Here is a 15,667-nt window from a genome sequence, read left to right on the forward strand (position 1 = left end):
AGCTAATTGAAGAGGGGCTGTATTGGCGCGGGTGTGGCACAGGGGGCAGGCATGGGTGCCTCGGACTCCTCAGGGTGTGAACTGCTGCCGTCTGAAAAGGTGGTCATTTTTAGAAAGCCTCTTAAACTTGCGGAGTTAGTTTTTGAAAGAAGCTGCTGGTGCGTGTGTGCTGAAGCGGGAAAGAACCGAGGCAAGCTGACCATGCATAATCCAATTTATCAGATCGCTTTTCAGGGAAAACCAGAAGACAATGAGGATGACAAATTAGCTGCTTAATAAGCCTGAGCAAGCGAGTGCTCCACTTTAATCTAATCAAAGTGTTTTTTTTAAGAGTAGGCATGTTGGCAAAATGTAACAAAAAAAAAGATGTTTGAGATTTACATATGGGACTTGATTCTGCTAGAAAGACTGACTAAACCAAGAATTTCAAACTTGACTTATTTTATTTAACCAGGGCTGAAAGTTAGCCCATAAGTTCAAATCAGTTAAATGATCAACATTGTTTTCTGTTCTTACTGTATACCAGTGGGTGGTTGTTATGGTAATAATACCGTCCATAGGGATTCTCCAGGCTTACATGTAGTGATTAAAATGGATCTACAGCAATTACATTTTTTTAGGTGCATTAGAAGACATCTACATTTGTGGATTATTATTGTTTTTTTCATAAACTTCATTTAAGACTGGAGTAAAAGTTTGGGAAAAATTAGTTGTGGACATCTTTGTAAGAAAAAAACCCCCCAACATGATCTAAAAACTTTAATACTTTACGACGTATTAAAAAACGTTGGCCGACGAAGCCAACGTTTTGGAATAATTATCTACATTTTCTTTATAACCTTTTAAATATGCTTGACCTAAAATTACAAAAAGGCTCCATGTAACAAAAATGCTCCACAGCAGTGTTTAATAAGTTATCAAACTTTTTTTTGTTATTTCTGGTTTTTGATGGAAGTCTTGACCAAACGTCAACAAGAAAATAATGTTCTCACTCGGCTGATTTGTTTTGGTGAAGAGGTGCATTAATTTTCTGCTACATTGTAGGAGAATAAAATACAGTTTTTAAGAGTAAGGATGGCAAAAAAAAGATAAGCTGGTTTTATTTCCCACTTAACATTATAAATTATTTAAGGCTCTAATAGAGAATCAAAATATGTTTTTAGGAGACAGTGCTAGTCAAATGGCAGACACAGACTGAGATGGTAACATAACCAATCATTAAATATCTCTCTCATGTACCAAGCATTGTATTATCATATCAGTTTTATTATGAAATGTGAATATTTGTCATTAGCTTAAAAGATAATACTTCAGGCTGCATTTTAGAAAGGTACGGCAACAAAGCATGTTTCATTAAATAACGAACAGTAGCAGAGCACGTTCGGTTTGGGCATCCAGCAGTTTGTGTTTCCACATTTACTGCACAAACAAGTGGACTTGTCTGTTCTCATCACTAATGCCCCCTTTTGTTCATTCTCCTCTAAGTCAAACAGACTGCGAGCCCTCGAGTATCTGGCTCCTTTGCAGCCTCGCCACAGGCCACACAATCTCCCAGACTCCCGAGTTTGTTGAGGCAGTCAGAAAAAAGGAGGGGGGGCAAATTAGATCTGAAATCCATCCATCTGTCCATCTATGCCTCTGAACTCTCTGTGCATCCTCCCATCTCATTTTTTCTTTCACCTGCTCCACTTTTAACCTCCCTGATGTCCATTACGTAGGTGCAGATGGAGTGGTGCTCCTTTCTCGAAACCCTTTGCTAGTTTAGATGAAAAAGCACTGTGTCTTTCAGTGGCATGCATTCTTTTAACTACTTAGTCAAACTTAGTCAGATAGCTATTTGGTAGATGTACATGGGCAGTGATGCTCTTCAATTTTCCAGGCAAGGATAGGGTGTAATCTACATTCCAGCCAATATATTCTCAGAAGGCAGCTTTGTTTTGCATAATAATTCAGCGAGCATGCTTGTTTAAGGTAAGGCAACTTTAATACAGTTCCCCCCTCAAGGCCTTTGTGGAGGCATTTTATGATTGATTTGTAATACCTCGTTGAAGCAGAGAGCCTATCTGGAGCTCTCCACTGGATAAACTCAAATTACTTTCAAGTCAGAGGAGCTTTCAAAGGCATATCAAAGATAACAGCATGTAATAAACTGTCAGTTGTGCATTATGACTGCAAAAGATGCACAAATTACCATGCCCAAGTTATGAATGGCAACATGGGGTTGACACAGGAATATTTATATGGCCAATCACATGCTATCGCAAAGATGAGACACTCAGTTTTTAACAGCTGCAGTAATGGATTTAAATTTTTTTCTGAAGAATATCAATGTGATTGTTGATACCCATCATACTGAATGGAAGTAAAAGTAATGGCTTTCAGTGCGTATGAGAGGATAGGAGTCGACTATGTTGCATACACACTGTGTTTCTAAAATTAGTGTTGCCGGATTTACATTTTTAGAGAAAAGCAAAGTTGATTTTGTAAGATTAGATGTTTTATTTTCAGATCCCGCAATGCAAAATTAACTCTTTATAATCTTGATGAAAAAAAGAAGTCTTTATTAAGCTCCTACTTGTGAAAAATTCTGCTGCAGTTGTGACAAAAATAAATGAAAAAAAATATTTGGAACTAGGTTTACGGTAGATTACTCAGGTAATTGTTGCACGTTGATCTGTGTGCATTCAGACTCTGATGCCTTCTTACCACTTATATACTTCAGAAAGTATAATTCCACTCCCATCGGCAGTCACATTATCAATAAACACCAATGACCCAGTTCCACTGGCAGCATGCCCGCTGCATCCCACTGCTCCCTGTTTAACAGATAAGGTGAACCTTAGCTGATGGATTCTGCAGAGTCCTTTTCCTTTCCATCCTCTTCTGTCCTAACTGCTCTGATACAAGTCAGTAATAGGGTTTATCTCTTCAAAGAATCTTGTTTCACATCTGGGAAAGTCTAGATATCTTCAAACAAAATCTCACGTTTCGTTTGTATAAAAACCACTTACAGTAAGAATGCCTTTAATTTATCTAGTTGTGGAGGGAACGTTTTTATAATGGGATAATTTCCTGTTTGAAGCTGTTTGAAGGTACCTTCCCAGTCGTTTGAAGCATGATGATTATCTTATTTTAAAGAATCAACCACTGCTGAGTCAAATGATTGGATTACCTCTTCAAGTTTGCCATCAAATAACACTACTTAATTTTTCCATTTTTTTATTGTATTGTACAAGACAATCAGATATCTGCCACTTGATACAGATCATGTGTCATTTTGTTCCATTTTCACATAAATATCTAAGAGTTCAGTTTTGCTCTCATCTGACCAAAGCATGGACTGAATACAAATGTATGTCAAATTTTTCAGATTTCATGTCTTAACGACCTAATATTTGAAGCAACTTTTTTGTAATCTATTCATAGTTTACTGTTACAAAATGCAGCTAGAGTTAAAGTCTAAAGTTTTTCTCCTTGGTCCCTGACTTTGTGGTGCTTCATGTTTTAGGTAGGTCAGGATTAACACACATTTTTCTATTTTCTAAATTTGAGAGAGGGCATGTTTGTGGTAAATTTTTAACATCCATCAACACATTAGTTTAAGTATTTGGTGGAATTTCATTTTAAACTGTATAACTCTATTGAGTTATTATTTTTTGGTAATAATGATATTAGCCAAAAATAATATTAGGATATTCTCCCTCAAGTTTCTTACAAGAGTTTGCTGGAATTTTGTCCCATTTCTCAAGATGAAATTGGTATAACAGGTCAAGTTTGCAGGTTGCTTTGCTCACACTCTATTTATACTTTATCCAAAATCGGAGCTTTGTGTTGACCGCTCCCCAAGATTTACTTTCTTGTTCTGAAGTAACTTTTACTGACTGTATTCTCATACTCCAGTTGGACAACCTGTTTGCATCACAACTTTAACTTCCTGACTGATTATTTCATTTTGGTGTGCTTCCTGATCTAATGGCCTTCAAATTCAAAATCTCAAATTACCTAAAATGCTGTGAATTAACCTATTAGTATCCAACAAAGGAACATTATTTAAACTATTTAAAAAATATTTAAAGGCATAAGTAATGTCAGTTTATGCAAATTAAGGTAATAACGAAAAAACTCAAAAAATATTTCTTCCATCATCTGGGCTTTTATAAAAAAACTGAAATAATTTTGGCAATCCTAACTGGAATCAGGGGAAATAATCTTTAGAAAATAATGGCATGATCATTATAAGTGACAGCCGCTTCATATTTAGTGAATTTAGTTTAAATGGGTTTATTGTTCATCTCATTTTACATTGAAAATTATTTTATAATATGAAACTATTTTGAGGCTGGGTTACTATGTAAACAAGTCTCAAATCTCAAGGATTGAATTCATTTTCATGTCTCTAACTTACCTTGAAAAAAACCCCAGGTAGGCAGACATGTTTATCAACCTATTTGTTGTGGAGTGTGACTATATTTGCTTTCCGCTATGAGACTGAAGGAGTGGTTGTCTGCTTCAACCTAAGTCCTTGTCAATTTTGATGACGCTGTACATAAAACGGCTAATCATACACAACCAATTCAATGTACCCTTTTGTTTTAATTGGTTTGTAGTCATTTTTCTATTCTAACTGTTCCTTGTACAGTATCCATTTAATCTAAATACTGTCAGACAATTAATTTAATTGTTTCAAAATGTTTTATCTTTTCAAAATTACAATCTTTTATAATATCTTTTGGTCATCCTCATACCACCACCACTGTCTCCACCTTGTCACATCTGTGTGCCGATCTCTGCATGAACTGTCACATCCTTCAGCGCTGTGCCATGTGATGGTTCACCTCTTTCTCCCTCTTTCACACATGTGTATGTGTCAGCCCGCCAAATAAATCCCCACAGGCTCTTCTCTCTTTCTCTCTTGTTATTTTCTTTATCTTATTTTGATATGCTTGACAGACGATGTTAGGCTGGAGTTCCCATGGTAACTGCATATTAAACAGGCTCGTCTGATGTCTTTGTGTTAAGTATTGTTGGTGGCGTCACTCCCGACTTTGGTCAGAAAAGGAGGGTGGGTGAGGGGGGGGATGCTGCCAGCACGGCATGGCGCCTGTCACTTTCCTGTCACTAGGTTTAGAGTGAAGCTTTTCTTTCCATTTGACTTTGAAAGTGAAGGTTGCTAATAAAACACTGAAGTGTAAGAAGGCACTGTTTTACTGCGAGTATGCAGGAAACGCCCCTTTTGTCCTCAATTAAAGGATGCTCGCGAATATTATACATTTTTAATGATTTCCATCAATCACGAATTGCTGACTTGTTCTATCGGTTGGTAATGATTCTAATAAACAGGCACTTAATGTCTGCACACTCACATTATCATTTTATCCACTGTAAAATTGCTTGGTAAGATTTTTGATACCTTTTTCAACCACTAGGTGAGATTTGATGACGGCTTGAAATGTAAAATGCTGCAATATTGCTGCAATAGGTGGATCACCAACATGTTTTCTGTTGTCATAAATATAACCTCCTGTATGTATGGTTATGATTAATTGTTTTTATTTAAACACACTCAATATTTAATAATTTTGTGAATAGTAATGTTCAGAATTGGAATAAATGGTGAATTAGTACCTCTCCAGTTTGAAATTGGCTTTATATAAAAGTATTAATGTGTTTGATCACATAAATTGTGGTAACTTAAAGCAAAAGACTTAGGACTTGACTTACAATTTCTTTGTGGGGACTCACAAATACTCTCTTGTAATTTATGTAATTGTAATTGATGAATGCAGACTTGAATTATTTCAGCATATGGCTGTTGTTGTGCCCTGTTACTTACTTTAGTGTATACAAATTACTGACTGTCATGGTAACTTTGTGGACAGTAAACTTGGATTCTCTAAAATGTTTTACAACATTGCAAGGAGTTAATGGCAGCTGCCAACTTAGTATCTTTTTGATTAATGCCTTCATTGACTAAGAATTTGCTGTTTGTAGGCCACAAACCTGCAGCTCAGACAGAGATGCTCGTAGTTTGCAGTGAAAAGGTGTGTTTGATTTATTACTTGTGGAAATTTGAGGACAAAGAAAAAAACAGCATTGATTTCCTAATGACCAATCGCCTTTTCTTTTTCAGTTCAGTTTTGTTTTCTTCTTCTCTTCTTAATAAACAGCCATCTAGCTAGCGCCCACTAAGAGGTTGTGACAAAAAATTTAGATTTGAGTGAGGTGACCCATAATTTGGGTAAACATAAGTTTGCATGTGCCAATAAGGACTTAGCAGTGAGAGTACAAGTTTGTGGAGACCATTAGCAGTTACAAGTCATTTTTTGTCTTATCCATTTTGTGAGTCCATGTTTCCCCGATTTTGTTACATGTCCCAACACAATTTATTTTACTAAATGGATGCAATAATTGCTTTGTGGGACAGTGCTGAAGATGTTTGCTCTTTCACTTATGAGCTCATTAACATTTTGGATATTAATCTCATAAATCAAATCATGCGTTTTGACAGCTCATTTTTTAAGGGATTTCACTGGCTGATTTGTTTTAATCAGATTAGCTCAACTTTACAGTGACCCACCTCAAACTTCCTGCTCTAGCACTTTTAATGTGCACAATTTCGCCAGGTGGTAATGAAGCAGATAATGCTAAGTCCAGTCATCGCTCAAACTGTCTTCTCGTTTACGATCATAAAGGGACTACAAAGTATTCAAAATGGTGTAATATAATGACCAATGCTGAATGCAAATACTTCTTGTATTCAGCATTTTGCAGGTAGCTAGTCTGACTAAAATCAGCCGAGCTACCTGGAACTTTCCCTGGAAGGTTGAACTTGCAGCCTCATTGATTTCCATGTCATATAATTTATCTTGTTTGCGGTAATTTGCAGCAGACTTAAGAGTTGTACTACTCTGTCCCCTTCGGAAACTGCTGAGGGCCACAGGTTTAATGAATGTTTGTATTTGGTTTATCTTGAACAAGGACATCTATACAGTCATATTACCCCACCCATCCCTACCAGAGTTCATCTGGGTTCACTGAGCTGCCAGGATTGATGAACTGGATGCTTAGACCATAAGCAAGAGATTATAAAACAGAGATGGGGAAAGTCAGAGATCACATGGGGAGAAATTTTCAGTAATTAGTTCATACAATAGGCGACTTATCTTGTGGTAGTAATTTAGCTGATACTGTATGATAAATATCTATATCTAATGATGTAGATATAGAGTTAGATGAGTACTTGCTATAAAAAAGACACTCTTCTGATGTATTTTTTTTATAGCAAATACTCATCCTTACTTATTCAGACAGGAGCTTTGATCTAAATGTGGTAATTTGAATCAGTCAGCTGCATCCAGTTGGTTGGATATGCAGATGAGAGATCTAAATTTAATAAAATGGATATGGGATATTTTAGGATCTCTATTGGCTTATTGTTTTTGATCTTTGATAAAATCCTACATTGTTTAAAATACAGCAGAGTTGAACAAAAGTTTGGGGAACAGTTTGGGAATCGAAATATTTTTCAAACGGTTGTTCTTTGACGACGGTGGAATAGGCTGTCGACTTGCCTCTGCAGACTGCTGCTTCTCGCAGTTTGGCTCTCACACGTGCGCAGCAGTCTTATTTTCCTTCACCAATCCGCTGTGCAAGTAGACAAACACTTTAGTTTAGCAACACATTCACTGTTTCCTGACAGCACTCTGCGTTAGAGAGGTGAGAAATATCTACAAGCTGTTATATACTATATATGCTCTGTTGTGACATATTTTTTGAAATGCTGCATTTGACAAATTTCTCCCACCATTTCACTGATGAAGGATGGGCCTGTGGGCAAGTGATGGCTGCCTGTAGACACATCAATTTTGGGGGTCTCTAAACTGACAGAGTCTTTGTTTGAGAAATGACATGAAGACAAATGTGCTCAGGCAAGCCTCTAGTAAATGATGCATCATTGACATTATTTTGCCCCAGATGATCAGTCATCATGTGTTTTACTATCTGGCAGTATATCTAACCTGGTCTGTTGCAGACAATGACTGTTTTGTTGCACCATATTGGGCGCAGTCTGTTTCTTTATGTTCGTGGAGACTCCTGCAGTTGGAAGCCATTTCCTTTGAGTGAGCGGTTAACAGACTTTACAGATGATTATAGACAGCAGCTGTTACAGAAAATGATTAATGTGCAAATTTACAAGAGAAGCCATTTTTGCTTTTTTGTTGTTCCTAAATGTTTCAGATCAAACAAATTATAATATCAGACCAAGATGACCTGAGTTAAAACCTGTTTTTTAAATAATGATTTCATTTATTGTGGGGCAAAAGCTAAATAAACAAACTTGACTCTATTTGAGAAAGTATTCAGAACTAAACCTAGGAGGGTGTCAATACGTTGTTGAATTCATGTGTGTAACTGAGAATGATGTGTATGTCTAAGGGAATTCTTTTCATCTTGGCTTGTCAAAAAGAAAAAATTAAATAAATGTGACTGATCAATAAAACTAATCTAATAGTTATAGGCGTAGGGCTAAATGTAGCCCTGTGCAGATGTTAGCCCTGGTTGCATGGGGCTAAATCACAGGCCATAACAGAAAGCAGAAATATTTGACGTGAAGAGACTATCTCCTTGACTGTAAAAGATACTGTACTGACGTGAAATGGGGTGGAAAAAAGCTGTAAAAGTATACAGCAGTGTGGGACCATCTGTGCACTCCTATACAGAGAGAGTCTACACAGGAGGAGGGGGAAGTGACTCATGCTTACGCCCATCCAGAGTGACTTATGGGATGTACAGTATATCCTTGCATATAAGCACATATTTACTCTAAACTTGGCCAGGAGCTACAGATTATGTAGATATTTTGCTAGAGTTATACAAGAGAAAGCATCCGTTTTGATTTGTTGGCGTCTGTGATAAAGATGTTAATTGACTCAATGTAAATCAGTCTTTTTTTGCAGTTTCGTAATATAACAGGAACAACAACAAAAAAATAAACATTTAATGTGAGCATATTTATTCCGTGGAGTGAAATTATAATGCTTTGATAATATATAGTTAAATGTAGTTATATAGTTATAATGTTTAACTCTTTCCCATGCTAGATTGGTGGGGTTTTTTTTAAAGTCTTTTTAATGCCTGACGGATATCTCTTCATGCTCTGTCTTTGATTTAGAACTGTCATAAAAAATGAAAACCCAGCTAATTTAGCAGTAGAAGACCTTTTTAAACGGGAACCTGATTGTTGCCAGAGTTTTGAGTTTCAGCACCTCACACGTCTCAGACTCCATTAACTCTTACACAGATGATTAATTGCGCAGAGACCAGAACTGACCTGAAGTGACTGACTCATAAAGGGGCCCCAAAATAAAATAATTAATTAACTTTGCAGTCGCGACACGTGCGAAACGAGAGCTCTGGAGGTTTTACTCGAGTCTCGATGTGATTCACAGGCGCATTGTTCTGGCAGCTGCTTCATTGAGGTTGACAATGAAAGCTTGTCTTACAGTGAAAATATCTATACGGCGTACGTTGTAAAGAGATCAGAGTTGAGATAGAAGATAAGTGTCACGATTAAACAATGGACTTGAAATGTACACTCACTGGCTCTGCCACTCACCAAATTTTTGCCATTGTATATTCAGTGCTTTGTAAAAATAATTTTACACCTGTTTAACTTTGTCACATTTTCACACATTGCTTTTCACACAGTTTTTTATTGATATGTGGTGAATCAGCACAATATTGAATGCAACCAATTGACTACAGAAATCATCTAATTGGTAAACTGTGCGTTTCAATCCCTTCAGAATTTTGATTTTTCTTTAACTTTTTTTAAATTGGTGGTGTGCAACTAACACAACACCTTGAATATACCATTACCACTGTCAAACATGGGGGTGGCAGTTTCATGCTGTGATAATGCTTTACCTTAACAAGACTGAGAAGCCCTCGTCAGTGTTAAAACGATGGATTGGGGTAAATGCAAGGTAAAGCGGACCGCTTGAAGCTCTGGGCCGGAGCTTCCCAACAATGGAAGGGTTTAGATAAAAGTATAGTCAAGTTAGAATGAACCAGTCAAAGTCCAGACTCAGGATCCAATTGAGAATCATTTGGGAGACTTGGAAAATTTATGTTCACTGACTGTAGACCACTAACTCAGTTTCACACGAATAAATAAACATGGCAGTTTCTTAATGTTTGGTCTTAATGTTAGCTTGTTGCCCCCCTGTTTCCTAAAGATATCAGTCTTCAGAAAAAAAAAAAGGGGGTTCTGTAATCGGCATCAGAAATGTTCTAAATCTCTGTGTGGAACTGACTTTCATCTGTAAGAATTATAGTGATTTGCAGCTAATTTTGTTATTCCAAAAATAAATGAATCAAACAGCCTCTTTAAAGTTGTGAAGGAAATCTGAAGAGTGACATCTGCTGCCTTTCAGGAGCCAGACTGCACTCAGCTTTGATGTAGCAAACTAAAAACTGATTCATCATTAAAGTAAAGACACGCTGTGCTACAGCCTTGTAAACTACAAACAAACAAACAAAAAAAAACAGGTTAATGAAAAAATGTTTTAATTGGGGCATCCTCTTTAAGAAAAAAAAACACCATGCTGTGTTCTTGTTGACAAACACTTACTGGTCATTATATAAATGAAATTATTTACCCCCTTTGGCTCCTCTGAAATGTTTATTTGAAAGTTGCTTTTTTATATTTTTTTACCACCCAGTACTTTTGATTTGAACCTCCCCTAAAATGTAAGTTCAGGTTTTCATTCAAGCAGACTTTGTTTGTACATAATGTATCTTGATGACTCTATCCCCATTTCATATGACAGTCCTTTGGGTTATCCCTGTTGCACTTTTTCCTTTCACTCAACTTTCTGTGGATATGACTGAATACAGCACGCTGTGAACAACCTACTTATTTTACAATTACCTTCAAAGCCTTATCCTCATGCTACATGACTGTCTTCTTGATATCTGCCAGGTCAGCAGTCCTCCCCATGAATGTGTAGGCATAATGCATAATATTTACACACAAAAAAATCATTTTTAAAAATTGGTGTGATGTAATAATCTAATTTTGTGATTTTTACTATCCGTTTGCCATAATTCTAAAAATTATAAAATATAAAAGCTTGAAATCTTTGTGCAGGACATATAAAGTTTCAGTTTCAGTTTCTGAATTTAGTGACAAAAATATTAAATTACTTTCCAACATTTTAATTCTCTGAGATGTGCCTGTACACACAATGGCAGTATGTGTCAACAAAAACTGTAAACTTACCCAGAGCTTTAAAAGATACGTGGAACATAACCCGCTGACACATTTGTCAAGCTTGATTTAAAAAATAATGTAGTTGTACGGGTTTTCTTTGAAAATTCTGTCATGTGGACCAGGTGTGAAGCCAAGCTTTACTTATTGTGTCGCACTCACACTGGGAGCTCCAGCTAAAAGAAGCACTGCATGACTCCTAATTGATATCTTTCCTACTGGCTGGAGTAGAAAAGTTGGAACATTATGGAAATGACAACTAGTGGGTGGCCACTTTACATCATCGTTGACTGTAAACTAATGATGCGCAAGTGATGCAGAAAATTTGTGTTGCTTAACAAAATGTTTTAGCAGGAAAGGGTAATGTAAGAAGATTAAGGCCTACAAGTGTAATTAGTCATAGTTCCTTTTCATGCCCTTAATAAATATATAGGTAATGATGAGGAAACTTGAGCTTACCAGAACAAACGTGTACTGTAGGAATAATGGAGCACTAAAGTTTGATCATTACCATATGTTTGTAATATACAAAACTTTACAAAAATTCAGAATTTGTAAATGTTCTGATGAGATAGATGAGATATATTGTTCAACTTGAAAAATCTCTGTTAGCACAAATCTCTGCTAGCAAACATAGGGTAAGTATGACAAAGTACTTATATTATTTTGTTTTCACTTTTTTCAAATAATTATATATTAAGAAAAAAGATATAAAAACAACCCTGTTCCTATGTGAACAAGTAATAGCACCCTATGGCTAATAGCTGGTTGTTCTCCCCTTCCTCTGTCCTTGTGTGTTTTGCTAGAACTGGTAATGAGCCTTTTATACTGTATTTTGTGGAGGACTTTTGACCCACTTTTTTTCTTTAAGAATTAACATTTTTAGCAATAAGCTGCTAAAAATGTTGCTCTATAGTCGATTAGATTTCAGTCTGGATTTGAATAGACCATGTCAAAACCACAATTTGTCTTTTTTTAACCAATTGGAGGTGATTTATTATTTTTTTTGTTGTGCTTTCGGTCAAGTTCCTGATGCGTACTCAAAGTATTCTTGAGATCACTGATGACGGGACATTATCCCTTCCGATTTTGTAGTAGAGAAAATAAGTTATTTAAATTCTACCAAGGTTTTCAGTCTACATAATGCATTTTTTAACATCTTGGGGACATTCAAAGTGTTTTTTTGGTTAACGTCAGACAAATCTTTGTCCTTTGTTTTATCACAGGGCCAGTTTAGTTTGGATGACTCTTTTCCCTTTATTAATAAAATCCTCATTTGATAACCGTGTGTTGTATCAACTTAGGTTATCTCTGTCTGATGTTAAAATTTAACAATCTGAAGCATTTAAGCACAGGGGGAATCTCTGAGATGAAAAATGCCTTCACACAGCAGTATTTAAAAACTCCCTAAAGCCCGTGACCCTTTTTTCACCTTTTGTTGTAATGCTAAATTTGTTCTGGACCTTTATCTTGCATAATTCATTTCTCTGGCCCATAAAAGCCTTTCTGAATATCAGCCATTTTTTACGTGTAACCTGGAGCAACACTGCTGTCCAAGAGTCTGGTCACCTTCAAGCGATAAGCTTCCTCTGTCTCCTCCTTACCAGGCGTGTCCTAACATTCTTATGCGTCTTAAACTCTCGTCTTCTTCGACTTAAACTCTTCCCTCTATTCTCTTGTCTCATCCTTAGACACGTTCCCGGTGTCCTCTCTTTCCTCGGTGTCTTCCTTTCATTCTCTATCTCAGTGTTCTGCTGCAGGGCTCTCAGGCTGATGTAATTTATGCTATCTCCTTTACTAGCGTGAGAAAAGAGCGTCCTGAAGCCAGTGCTCTTCAAGCTGAGTGCTCCTGTGGGAGGCTGCAAGCCAGGCTCGACTGAGCTATACACTTTAGCTAGGCGCACAATGCAATGACCACACATACTGTATATTAAGAGACCAATACCGGATAGAGTCACGGGATAATTAAAGCCTCTCTGGTAGTAGCTGTTGGCTGTAGAGGAAATTGAACGAGTTGTCGCTACAGGTATAGTCTCTGCTCTGAGTCATTCCACCACCAAATGTCAGTGGAAGTCAAGACTCGGTGAGCTGCCTGTTGATGTGAAAGCATTTGGCTCACGGGTCTCGAGTCTAATTGAGTTCGTCGGACGATTTGACTTTTCACAGCACTAAAAGCTTCATACTGATTTTGGGGATGCTGGAAAAGAGTTGATGTTGACTGTTTACGTTTTTTTTGTGTGTGTGTGTGCGTTCGCAGGGCTGTAATCCATTTCTATGACAACAGAGGCGATTTTGGCAGGGGAAATGAAGACGGCAATGGAGGGTGACGCCAGGAGGACCAATCAGGTTGGCGCATTGTCTAACTCAGAGCAGCTGTAGTCGTCTCAATCACTTAGGGCCCTTCCAGCTTTCTAGTTGATATGCAAGACCGCTCGCCCTTTCTGTCAGTGCCAATAACTAACATCTTAAAGCAGTGGCTGACCTTTCTATGCATTTGCTATTCATCTTCTACGTTTAAGAAAAAAATAGTTTGCTGGGAGAAATACTTAACACTTCCTGAAAATCAAAATTTAATTTCCCCACGAAGTTTTTTCACATTAACTTCACAAACTCTGACGTGTTTTATTTGGATTTTATGCGAAAGACCAATGTAGTGCATGAGTGTAAAGTTAAAAAAATCACACACAATTTGAAGGGTATAATGCAATTGTTTTCAACACTATTCATCCGATAAATAAATTTAGGTGAAACCAATCACCTTGAGTGGTTGTATTTAGAGAAAAAAAACTGTCTAACTTTAAGTAAATTAATCTCAGTGTAGTTGAAGCAGTTACATGACTGCCTTAGAGGATTGTTGAGAACATTGATGAACAAATGGCACTGTGAAGGTCAAGGAAGGCAGCAGACAAGGACGGGGAGAAAGATGAGCAGAAGTTTAAAGCATGGTTGAATTATACTACAATATTTTAAGCTTTGAACACCTCATGGAGTACTGCAGTTGGAAAGAGGATGGCACCAAGCCGTGACTTGTGAATACAAATTCAGGAAAAGTGAATTTGTATTCACTTTTTTTGTTTTGTTTTGTTGTTTTATTTAGCTGACCTAGTAAAAATTTCACTGTATTAGCATGTGTAGGTCTGTCACATAAAATACGACTAAGACACATAGCCAGTTTATGGTTGTGATACATCAAAATGTTCAATAGTTCAAGATGTAAAAATATTTTTGCAAGTTACTGTATTTAGATGAATAGTGTTGGATCCCTGTTCTTTTTCTCAGGTGTGTTTTCTCTCTCCCAGGTTCCCGAGGACCAGGGCGAACTGGACGACAGCTCAGAGAAAACCCCCAGCAAAACCTCCAGGTCGCCCCAGAAAACAACCAAACGGCTCAAGACTGTCCCTGTCAAAGTAACTCTCCTTGACGGCTCAGAGTATGACACTGCAGTTGAGGTATGGTTGCCCACTTAATTTAGTCATGACATTGATCTTAAAATATGTATTTAAAAAAAATAATAATTTTTTTCAAAAAATAACTTCTATAAAGGGTGAGGTTAGGGTATTTTCTGATATAATCCACTTACTTGGATCAGGAATCTTAAATGAAACACTTATGTGAAGACTCAGGCTATTATATCAGATTAAAATCTAAGGTCACCGACCTTTGTTGTATTGCAGCAGAATTTAAAGCTTTGTGAGATACTTGAAGATTTTCACACAGGTGGTTCACTTCTTATCGAGACACACAGCCACAGTAACTTGAACACAGTTAAGCTAACCAGCAGGTTGTCTTACAGATAAACGATAAGCCTGGATAAAAAGCTTTTCCAACTGTTCAAAGCATTTTTTTTGGAGAAAAGAAACAGATTTAAAAACAACTGACGAGAAAAATCTGGGCTGCTGTATCTTCTCAACTTGCACTTATAAACCCTAAATGAAATATGAAATAATTAGTCTTCAGATAAGAAAATATGTTGTATTGCAACATCTTCAGACTGTTTCTGAATTTGGCTTATAATGTCTGTGTGTGTGTGCTCATCTTTTTTTTTTTGTTTTTTTCCATGCGTCCTGTCTTGACATTTTAGATATATATAGTGCCGGGGCAGTCTTGTACTACAAAAGGGATATCTCTAGACAGAATCGTAATTGCCTTTATTAAATCAAGACTGCATCTAGCATCGAAGTAGACAACCACTTTACTGTAATACTAACATGTGTTTGTATGACCTTCAGCAATTTTGATTATTTGTGCGTCAGTGCATGGGTGTGTGTGTGACCATCTGTATAGTAGTAACTGTCTTTGGGTTGAGTGTGTGTATGTGAGTGAGCCTAACTCCTGAAGCTACACAGTTGTTGGTGGTGAGAACAGTAGAAAGCCTGCAGCACTCGACACCTGAGA

The 15,667-nt window shown here is 37.0% G+C and overlaps 1 protein-coding gene across 1 annotated transcript in view; it reads left to right on the forward strand.

The window, feature by feature from the left end:
- LOC116725764 (band 4.1-like protein 1) overlaps nucleotides 1-15,667 on the forward strand; it is a 44,519-nt gene that overhangs the window by 634 nt on the left and 28,218 nt on the right. The window contains 2 exon segments of the mRNA XM_032572128.1: nucleotides 13,530-13,618; nucleotides 14,572-14,721. Coding sequence (XP_032428019.1) covers nucleotides 13,547-13,618; nucleotides 14,572-14,721 — 222 coding nt within the window. The 5' untranslated portion in view covers nucleotides 13,530-13,546.

This window comes from Xiphophorus hellerii, chromosome 1 (genome assembly GCF_003331165.1).
Source record: "Xiphophorus hellerii strain 12219 chromosome 1, Xiphophorus_hellerii-4.1, whole genome shotgun sequence".
NCBI lineage: Eukaryota > Metazoa > Chordata > Actinopteri > Cyprinodontiformes > Poeciliidae > Xiphophorus > Xiphophorus hellerii.